Source organism: Panicum virgatum, chromosome 8K (genome assembly GCF_016808335.1).
Source record: "Panicum virgatum strain AP13 chromosome 8K, P.virgatum_v5, whole genome shotgun sequence".
Lineage (NCBI taxonomy): Eukaryota > Viridiplantae > Streptophyta > Magnoliopsida > Poales > Poaceae > Panicum > Panicum virgatum.
In genome coordinates this window covers 40,538,087-40,549,233 of record NC_053143.1, presented here as the reverse complement: position 1 = coordinate 40,549,233, position 11,147 = coordinate 40,538,087, and the positions used below count along the sequence as shown (strand labels likewise).

The 11,147-nt window shown below is 44.9% G+C and overlaps 2 protein-coding genes across 2 annotated transcripts; one reads left to right on the top strand and one right to left on the bottom strand.

Moving 5' to 3' along the window:
* Positions 1-371: 371 nt before the first annotated feature.
* Positions 372-3,160, bottom strand: LOC120644667. Its single transcript, XM_039921350.1, has 3 exons — positions 1,016-3,160; positions 815-933; positions 372-692 (listed from the first exon to the last, which is right to left on the bottom strand). Exons 1-2 carry the CDS (start codon positions 2,910-2,912, stop codon positions 875-877), a joined length of 1,956 nt encoding a protein of 651 aa, XP_039777284.1. The 5' UTR covers positions 2,913-3,160; the 3' UTR covers positions 372-692; positions 815-874.
* Positions 3,161-6,904: 3,744 nt separating this feature from the next.
* LOC120644666 (receptor-like protein EIX2) lies at positions 6,905-9,979 on the top strand. Its single transcript, XM_039921349.1, has one exon. The coding sequence runs from the start codon at positions 6,913-6,915 to the stop codon at positions 9,799-9,801; it is 2,889 nt and encodes a 962-aa protein (XP_039777283.1). The 5' UTR covers positions 6,905-6,912; the 3' UTR covers positions 9,802-9,979.
* Positions 9,980-11,147: the final 1,168 nt, after the last annotated feature.

Genomic DNA, 11,147 nt, shown 5'->3' with positions numbered 1-11,147 from the left:
AAATCAGTCTACAAGCTTAGACCCTTAGAGACTAAGATACTAGTGGCATAAATAATAGCAGTCCATAGCCACATTACAAATATTCCACAAACATAAACTAGAGTCTTAGTGGCATAATAACTAGTTAACTACTGGTAGTCAACAGCCACAAACAAAAGTAGCTTTAGTGCAGATTTGAAATATGCTTGCATCAGTCAATATCTATCATCAAACTCATCATGGATGTTTGTAGCCTCCATGTTTTCTGCATCGCCATTGAGGCCATTGGGAACATCATCACAGTCGCTCACATAAGCATCATCATGTGGATCTTCTTCTTCTTCATTGGCCGAACTTGAGTCTTCTTCAACCAGCTTTGGATGTCAATTTCTTGCATGCTTGCTGTTGGCCCTCCTTGGTAAATTGCGTCCTCGCAATGAGCTTGATGCACCTAGAACTTCATCAACAAGTTCCCATGTAAGACCATTCTCACTCTCACCAACCTCACACCCACGAGCACCTTGAGGGTGAACATAGCAAGAGTCAGCCCACTCATTGTCCCAATCAAACTCTTCAATGACCAAAGGGTCAAAACTTTTCCCTTTTTTCTCACGCCTTATCTGAAACCTAGTCTTCATCTTCCGGTTGTAGGAAACAAAGACAATAGCATTCAATCTCTTGTGCAGCAACCTATTTCTTTTCTTTGTATGGATCTACAAAAGAGCAATGGGAAGACAACAAACAAAAACAGTAATTAATTGGCTGAAATTTGAATGCAAACTGAGCACAAGAAAATTAGTACTTAAGAATATAAGTTAAAGATGACAATACTCACAAACTCAAATGTACTCCAATTTCTCCCACAGCCAGATGATGCAGCACAAAGACTAACAATTCATCTAGCAAACCTTTGAATCTCAATAGCACGGCCACCATAAGAGCGCCACCAATCAACTATATTGCCAAATAAAAACATAGCAATTAGGAATAAAATGGACTTGCTGGAATTTTTTGTGGATATGTAAATAAAACTTACGAGGGCTCTTTGTCTCAAGATTTTGCTTGGCCAATTTGTTTGAGAATGCATCTCCTCTAAGGGCTTCATAGTCCAAGGACTGAGCATCAATCTTGCTTCTAGTTTCTTCATCCTCCACAATTCTTCCAAGCACATCAAGAAAACAACCTCTTAGCTGCCCAACAGTGGCATCTTCATGATCCCATATGAGAGGATGTAACTTTCCTAGATTCAAATACAGTGCAGCCCCATACAAAGGATGGTCCATTTGTTTCACCCAGTGTTTCTCAATGATTTCAATAATTTTCTTGAGCAAGACTTTCTTACTATCAACAACGAAACTCAGCTTGATCTTCTCTTTTGCATGATTCATTAGTGCTGCGACTTCTAGCATTGTAGGCTTCTCATCACCATCAACCACCCTAAGAACAATAAGGAGTGGGGCTGAAGCTCTAAGACAATCTTCAACTGCATTCCAAAACTCCACAGAGAGCACAGTGCCATACACATCTGCACCGGCTGCAGTTTTTGCCAATTTGTTCCCATTCCATTCTTCACTAAGAAATAAAGCCTTCAAAGGATCCTTGTGCTTGTGTAAACTCTTTAGAGTGAGGTAAGAAGTGGCAAAACGAGTTGCTGCAGGTCTCACAAGATCAGCCCCACCTGTCTTCTCTCTCATTAAACTAAGAATTCTCCCATGCCTATAGATGAAAGTTGTGACACGCCTTGCTCGCCCAATTGTCTTCTGAAATGGCTGCAATTTGCCTATGTCTTCAAGCATAAGGTCCAAGCAATGCGCAGCACATGGGCTCCAAAAAAGTGTAGGAATCCTCTCCAATAGAAGCCTACCAGCTGCCTTGTAGTTAGCACCATTATCGGTGATAACTTGAACCACATTGTCTTTTCCAATCTCCTCAATCTTCTTCTCTAACAAATCAGCAAGCATAAATGCATCATGTACCTCATCTGATGCATCAACATACTCCAAGAAGTAAGTCCCCTCTGGGCTGTTCACAAGAAAGTTGATCAAGTGCCGGCCCCTCCTATCAGACCATCCATCTGACATAAGCGTGCAGCCATAGTGCTTCCATGCCTGCTCATGTTCCTTCCTCACATTACTGGTCAATTGCACAGCATCCTTAAGCAATGGTTCCCCAAGCTGGTAAGGATTAGGAGGCACATAACCTGAACCAAACTGCGCTATTGCCTCAACTGCAATCTGAAATTGTCTTGCTGCTGCTGCATTAAAAGATACACCACACTCATAGAACCACAAAGCCCACTGCATATCCACATAATGCTTATCCTCTGGGGTCTTGATCTTTGCTGGAATTGTTGGCTGAGAACAGCCTTTGCGCCTTTCATCAACCATTTCTTCGGGTGATTTTCGAAGCATCTCAATGATTGACTTATTCACCTTTGGTGCTGCCTTGGTCTTGCTCTTGCTTGCTGCAGGAGCCTTAAATAAATAGGTTGCACGCCTTTGTTTGGCTGCAGTCCCTGAACTTGGTTGCACCTTGGAGGATTGAGATTCTTCAGGTGCACTTCCTTCAACTTGAACAGATTCAGCTGCTTCCACCACCACCACATCTTCTTCCTCTTGCTGCTCATTATCCTCATCAAGGAACAATGGTCTTCTTCTACTGTTAGAATCCAAGTAAGCTTTCATCTCCTTTTTGATTGCAGTAGTGGTCTTTGCACACATTTTTGTGTCTCCATACCCACCTGCCAAGTGCTGCTTCAACCTTTTAATCCCTCCATGAACCATGGTGTCACAGAGGGTACATGTCACTTGATCTCTGTTTTCAAGGTTTGCCCAGTAGCCATACTTCCAGCCTGGATCATTAGACCTTGCCTTCCTTGCTTTGTCAGTTTTTGGACCATAGTTCTCATTGTTGACAGAGGGTGGACTAGCCATTGCTTGCTGTTATCTTGTACTGCATAAAAAGAACAAAAGCACAAATTACAATTACGAAAAGCACTGACATTAGACTAATCAAGTGAGCAGTGAGCACATAGTTCAAAGAAGTGGAGCACTAACATTAGACTAATCAATTGAACAAGCACAACACAAATTTAAAGACTAAACTAGAGACACAGGGCACACATGGGATTAGGAAAGAATAATTAAACAAAATGCACTACACAAAAGCCAAGCAAAAGGGAGGCATGCAGCAGCAGCAGCAGCAGCAACACACGCGCATGCACATGCACCAGGCACAAGCAGACAATGCACACATGGGCACACCACAAAAGCCAAGCAAAGGACATCAGTCTAGCATAAATAGATGCGCTACTCTAGCATAAGCAAAAGCAGAGCACATGCAAGGCGCACATGGACAGCAGAGCAGAGCACCAATTCCAAATATAAGTAGATGTGCAACCTTGCACTTTGACCATAAACAAAAGAAACTGAGCAGAGGGAGGGAAGAGGAGAGGCAGAGGTACCTGTGTCCCTGTGATACAGCTCCAGGAAGGGGTGGCGACAGGGAGGCAGAGGTGGGCATGCCGGAGAAGAACCAGGAGCTCCTGGGTGCGGGAGTTGAGGGAATCCGCACGGATTGGTTGGAGAAAAGGAAGAAGAAGCAGATTGATTGGAGAAGAAGGGGCTCGAGCCACGGATTGGAGAGCAGCCACGGCTAGGTCAGAGTAGAGCGCCGCCGGAGAGGATTCCAAGTACCGGCGGCTGGCTGCCCTCTCTCTTTCCCTCTCTATTTCCCTCTCTCGCTCTGAATCCCCGCCCGTGAGATGTACTCGCGGCGGGAGGTGTTGCGCGCGATTTCGTCATGCGCGCAACTCTGCTCTGTTTCCCACCTGCGATTCCCACGCGCGCCCTTTTCCCCGCGGCCCTGCACGCCCCCATCGCCAAATCGCTCTGCGGAGCCCACCTCGGACGCCATACCCGCCTAGGCGACGACTGAAGACGCCATATCCATCGATTTCCTGGCGGCCTGGATGCCACACATTTTTTCTCACCTAGACGACTAGGCGACGACTTAAAAACCATGTTAACGATTATGAGAATTGTTTGTGAAACTCTTTACTTGTATGGATATTCTAAAGATGTTCCTAGTCGAAGTTTGTGCATGGACACACATGAATATTAGACAAGCACATGTATTAGTTGATGACTATATTTCACAGGTCATGGACATGGAGATGTCAAACTAATAGTGTGAACTCATGTAGGACATGAATCTGAACTGATCCAACACAAGATATGGTGATTTCTCATTACACAATATGTATGTTGTGTCCTTAGACATCAGATTGTCGCATGTACTCAAGATGTGAATTGACTTACTTAGGAGCCATCAAACGCTACTCCGTAACTGGGTAGTTATAAAGGTGGTTTTCGGGTTTGCTAAGAAACATGCTGTGAGACATGGATAGTCGAGATGAGATTTGCCCCTCTCTACCTGAGAGAGATATCTCTGGGCCCCTTGAGTGATTCAGATCAAGAAGTGCATGGCCATGCGAAGGTTAAGAGTTAACCAAGGATCTGAACCACGGCATCGAGAAAGAGAGGTCAATTTAGAGCAAAACCAAATATCGTGAGGAAAAAGGAACAACATGTATATGACATTGTGACGGTTCGTCTGATATGATCTTTGCGTGCGTATAGGAGTTTGACATATCTTGTTAGAGGCCGTTGTCTACTATTGTACCGTGTAAGAGCACTCGAACCATGTCTATTCGCATGTGAGCCCCCATAGAGTCACACACTTAAGGGAAAGAAATCTGATAAGGATGAGATTAGAATTAGACTGACCTTAGGTGCACTAATGGGCCTCTCAGACCCAAAAGGGGGCGCCCAAGGTGGGACCCAAGATGAGCCCAGCTAGGTGGCGCCCCAGGAGCTATAAAAGCAAAAAGGGGGCGCCCAAGGGACAACCCTAGCCCCTTCCTGGCCGCCGTTAGACCCGGTACTAATGGAGCCTTTTGTCCCAGGTCCAACGGCTAGCCGGACACGCGAGGAGTGCAAGGGTCTTTTGTCCCGATTGGAGCCACCAACCGGGACCAAAGACCCTTCTTTGGTCCCGGTTGGTGGCTTCAATCGGGACAAAAGGCCCAACTCTTTGGTCCCGGGTGGTACCACCAACCCGAACTAAAGGGTACCCCTTTAGTCCCGGTTGATGGTACCACCCGGGACTAAAGGGTCCTTTGGTCCCGGTTGGTAGTACCAACCCGGACCAAAGGGGTCTCTACGGGTTAGTACAAAAGGAAGTCATCTCATATAGTCACATGCAAGCTGTAGGTGAGATGGTAAGGATCTCTATGTGAGTCAATAGGTCCTGAGTTCAATCCCTGCATGGCACATAATTTTTTCGCGTGGTAGGGGACCTGGTACTGGTTGTAGCAACCGGGACTAATGCTCGGAACCTTTAGTCCCGGTTGCCAAAACTGGGACAAAAGGGGTTGGCAACCGGGACAGCAAGCCATTTGTTTAGTAGTGTGGTCTGCAATACTTTGGGTCATTTGGCTCGTGCACTAGCTCGCGAGCTGGCTCGTTTATAATGCTGGTTCAGCTAGTGATAAAAAGATGACGAGACGAGCCGAGCCGAGCTAGCTATGAGCCATGCGGGCTGAGGAGCTTTGAGCTTTTCGTCCAGCCCTGCAACCACGTCGTCAATCTGCGAATTCCAAAGTTGCTGGGCTCTCTCCATGAGCTGAGAGTTGTCAATGCAAATATGAGCTATCAATGGAGTTGGAGATAATATTTGAGTGCTTTCGGAATGTGGGATCGGGTCTTGGCCCCCAAAGGACAGTACGAGGGGCTCTGATTTTGGGGTAATTGCTGGAAGGAACAAAAAAAAAATTTGGTTGTGTTTAGTTCTGCGAAAAGTTCCCAAAATTTTTCACTGACGCACATCACATCGAATCTTACGATATATACATGGAGTATTAAATGTAATTAAAAATATAACTAATTGCACAGTTTGGTTGTAAATGACGAGACGAATCTTTTGAGACTAATTACTCCATGATTGGACAATAATTGCCAAATAAAATCGAAACGTGCTACAACAACTTTTTCGCAAACTTTTCGCGAACTAAACACACTCTTTTCACTCCTGCTTGCGATGTACTCGTACTACGAGTTAGTTCCAGGCTTTTTACACTCCACTAGCTTGTTGTACATGTCATTGATAGGCATATACGTACATGCGAGACAAGTCAACGGTCCTGGTTTCAAAGAAACTTTGAGATGGAGATAGATGTTAGCAGAGGATGGCGGTCTTCATACGGCGTCTCCGCAGACTTGCCATTTGCGAAAGAGGCGTGCATGTTTCCTCTTGGCATATATACACGTTTGGTTTGAAGTAGCACAAGTAGTACAAAAATTTTGATCAATAATTAAGGGTATTAAATAAAGGCAATTTACAAAATTAACTCCACAACCCTGCGCTACTTCGCGAGACGAACCTAATGAGGCCTTTGGCCGCGCGTTTGGAGGATGGTACTGTAGTATCACTGTAGCCAATCATCGATTAATTACTGTCATTAGATTCGTCGTGAAAAGTTACACTCATCCGTGAAAAAGTTTTACAAATAAACTTCGTTTAGTACTCCATGCATGTGAGATTATTTTCTCAGAAATTGTGTGTGATAGTTGTGATAGAGAAACCAAACAGTACCCATAACATCATGTTCATCTCTGTGGAGATCGTGGTCTGGATGGAGACAAATTATGGCCTGGTTGGACCATCTCCGCAGCCAGGTTGGACCAAAGCGGCGTGTTTCCCTTTGAACACGGTATCCTCCCATAACATAATGGCCTGGTTGCTGGACTCGGAAAGCTACAGCCTACAGGTCTATCCGTGGTCAGTTTTGCAGAGAATCGCCAGGAGTTCTGTACTACTATATAATAGCATAATGTGTTGTTACTCCACACAGCACCATCTATTCCAGTGGACATGAACATGGCTATGCTTTCATTTTTCCAAATTTCCATTTCCCTACTCCTTTGCACCCAGACCACGATCTCCACAGAGGCGTTTGCCGCCGATCCAAATGACACCACCAAAACAAACAACAGGTGTAGGGGTCACGAGCGATCAGCTCTTCTCGCCTTCAGAGCAGGCCTATCAGACCCATCCAACCGCCTCGCATCATGGGAGGGCGACGACTGCTGCCAATGGCATGGTGTCCGCTGCAGCAACAGAACCGGCCATGTGATTGGCATTGATCTACGAGATGGTGGCTGCCACCTGTTGGGGGCCCCGGGCATGCAAGCACTTGGGGGCAACATCAGCTCCTCACTGGCTGGATTGCGTTATCTGCAGCACCTCGACCTCAGCTGCAACAAGTTCGACAATCCACGAATTCCGGGGTTCCTGGCCTCTCTACACGAGTTGAGATATCTCGACCTGTCGCAGTCGAGCTTCACCGGAAGGATACCACCGCAACTGGGTAACCTCTCCCACTTGCATTACTTGAGTCTTGCTTCCGATTCTAGCGGCATGCTCTACACGGATGTCACCTGGATGTCACGGTTATCTTCCCTTGAGTACCTCGACATGGAAAACGTGAACCTCAGCACCGCTGTCAACTGGGTTCCCATTGTAAACATGCTTCCTTCTCTTAAACATCTTCATCTTGCCGGATGCCAGCTTCCTGGAAGCCATTATTCCACTATACATTCAAATCTGACATCTCTGGAGACTCTTGATATTTCGGAGAACAATCTAGAAGAACCCATCGCACCCAACTGGTTTTGGGATTTGACTAACCTTAAGGAACTTGATGCCTCATGGAATCAATTCCACGGCTCATTTCCTAATGAGCTAGGGAATATGACATCCATAGTTCGCCTTTATTTCGGAGGATCCAATAACCTTGCCGGCATGATACGTTCAAATCTGAAGAATCTTTGTAACTTGGAAAAATTAAGTTTGTTTGGGAACAGTATCAATGGGAGCATAACAGAACTTTTCCAACGTTTACCTAGTAATAACATAACTTGGAGAGACAGCAATGCTACGAGAAGCCTGCCAACCAAACTATCAGAACCCTTGAGCAGCTTGATTTTGCTTGACCTCAGTCAGACTGAGTTAACAGGAGCAGTCCCACCATGTATAGGAGAATTCACAAAGCTAACTGTATTGGACCTCAGCTTTAACAATCTTCACGGTGTAATGCATCAAGGCCATTTCTCAGGCTTACAAATATTAAAAGTTCTAAGCCTGTCTGGTACCTCCATATCAATCATTGTGAATTCAAGTTGGGTCCCGCCCTTCAATCTAGAAGAGATCGAGCTTGCATCCTGCCAGCTAGGGCCCAAATTCCCGGCATGGCTTAGATGGCAGCCAAATGTATCTAATCTTGACATATCAAATACAGGCATATCTGACATGCTACCAGATTGGTTTTGGCAAGTGTTTTCTTCAGTAGAGAATCTAAACATGAAGAATAATCAGATCAGAGGAGTCCTGCCACCTAGAATGGAATCTATGAGAATAACAACATTGGTCCTCGGATCTAATCAATTCAGTGGGCCCATACCTATAATGCTTCCCATTAATCTGACTGTCCTGGATCTTAGCAGGAACAATATATCTGGGCCGCTACCTGTAAACTTTGGAGCTTTATTGGGACTTGAAATACTTCTTCTATTTGAAAATGCAATCTCCGGCATGATTCCATCTTCTTTGTGCAATTTGCTGTCACTGCAATTATTGGATATGTCCGAAAATGAGCTCACTGGGCCATGTCCAGACTGCGTATTCACTGGGACAAGTTTGGAACCTTTCGATCTTTTTGAAGGACAGGGACTTCGCAGTTTGAGCTTAAGAAATAATAAATTGTCTGGTGAGTTTCCTTCATTTCTCCGAAGCTGCCAGCAACTCGGGTTTCTTGACCTCACAGAAAATCAGTTTCATGGGACTCTGCCATCATGGATTGGAGAAAAGCTTCCATCTTTGGTATTCCTTCGGTTGCGATCTAATATGTTTGATGGTCATATCCCAGTGGATCTTACTGAGCTAGTTAACCTCCAATATTTGGACCTTGCCAACAACAGCTTATCAGGTAGCATACCTCATTCTATAGTCAATTTCAAAGGGATGACCAGTAGTCCAAATAATATTGGTGCAAATGTAATATATTCCACAATGACTGTGGACGTTAGCTTTGTGGTTGACTATACCGAGAACATCACTGTAGTCACAAAAGGTCAGGAACGATTATATACAGGAGAAATCATATATATGGTGAATCTGGACTTATCATGTAACAATCTTACTGGAAAGATTCCTGTGGAGATCGGTATTCTTCTTGCATTGACGAGCTTGAACTTGTCATCGAATGCGTTCAGCGGAGAAATTCCTGAAACAATTGGAGCCCTAGTGCAAGTGGAGTCTCTTGACCTATCACATAATGAGCTATCAGGAGAAATCCCTACAAGCCTGTCAGCTCTTACATCTTTGAGCCATTTAAATCTGTCATTTAACAATCTAATTGGAAAGATACCATCTGGCAATCAACTGCAAGTGCTTGATGACCTAGCGACAGTCTATATTGGCAACCCTGGTCTTTGCGGTGATCCTCTCTTCAAGAAATGTCCAGAAGATGGTCTACCGGATGCTACTTTAAAAGACCACCAACATAGAAGCGATGATATTTTCCTTTTTATTGGCGTAGGTTCTGGATTCGTGATGGGTCTCGCAGCAGTCCTCTACCTATTCTTGTTCAAGGCAAACTGGAGAGTTCTTTGCTTCGCATTCTACGACAGATTGTATGATAAGCTTTATGTGCAAGTGGCTGTTAGTTTTGCTTTGTTGATGAGATCACTTGGTAAGAGCTGAGATCACAATTATGTGGTGTTTCATTTGCCTCCCTTGTGAAATATATACATAGGAGCTGAGATCAACTGGTCCCGGTCTTGAAGTGCGAACCTCAGAACATACATAATACGTGTGAAATGGATATATTTATAAGCACCAGATGCTTTGTTTTTTTCTGAGTTAATTTCCCCCTCCTAGCAATAAACTTCTCTCCAGTGGCTTACATGGAATTTTATACACAACCCATGAACAACTCTTTCTTTAGACAGCTTTAAAGCTAAGAAAACAAAGTATTCATATTTCTCATCTATCCATTAGGCTATATATTGGTCTGTGTGTTCTTTTCGCCCAATGCTTTAGAATTGCTCATTATATTAACATTGGTATATATAATATTTTCTTATTTCCGTTCCAAGTGTCCACAAGCAAGCAGTCTAGACAATGATTTTGGCAACAATCAATGGCCAAAATTTAAACTCAACAAGCAAATTACTTCCATCAATCAATCCCATAATAGATGTAGTAATAATAGTAAATGCATGGCCAGATTGGGAACACAGATAATAAATTACTTGCAAGTTGTACCTGACTTACGCTTTCATCCTCGCTTTGACCCCTCAAAGAACCCGACGTCCTCGTCGGTTCAACTCACCCACACTGGGCAAATGTCCAGCCCAGCCCTTCCCACGGGCGAGCCCGCTTACACATAGCACCTCACTTACGCTTTCGTCCTCGCTTCGCGTAAAAGGGTCAACCCGAAGGTGCTATGGATGGAGGATGAAGGCTTATAAGTTGGATCCACCTTTGCTCAACTAGTAAGGTGGTACTAAACATGTGCACGCAACACTCATGGGCCACACTACTGGGCCATCTAAATTGGCCGGATGTCACAAACATTCGTGCTCCCAGATTTACCCACCGAAGTTGGTCCCACCAGGATTACGGAGCAGTGCCCCGCAAGTGGTCGCCAGGCAACTTTGGTGGAGAAGAGCCAGGCGCGGAGCGAGGCTCTTTTCTTTGGGACCCACGACTTCCTCGGATTCTGCAGCCAACACCCAGTACTGCGCCTGGCCAGGAGATTCTTTGTCCTTCACGAGCTCAGCAATGGCGAGTGCGTCCTGTTCTTAGATCCGTTTTTTTGCAGGTCCTGGTGAGGAAGAGATTCTTTCTCCTCTTCATGAGCTCAGCAGGAGGTTCAATTCCGCAATGGCGTCTACGAGTGAGGAACAGAGCAGTGCGGAAGAGCCGAACCATTTCGTTTCGATGGCATTGGAAACACCCCATCAGCTACGTGCCATTGAAACTAGTTTTCTTCTCTCTCTGCCAAAAATGATGTACAGTAGATGGTGCAATGTTAAATGTTCGTG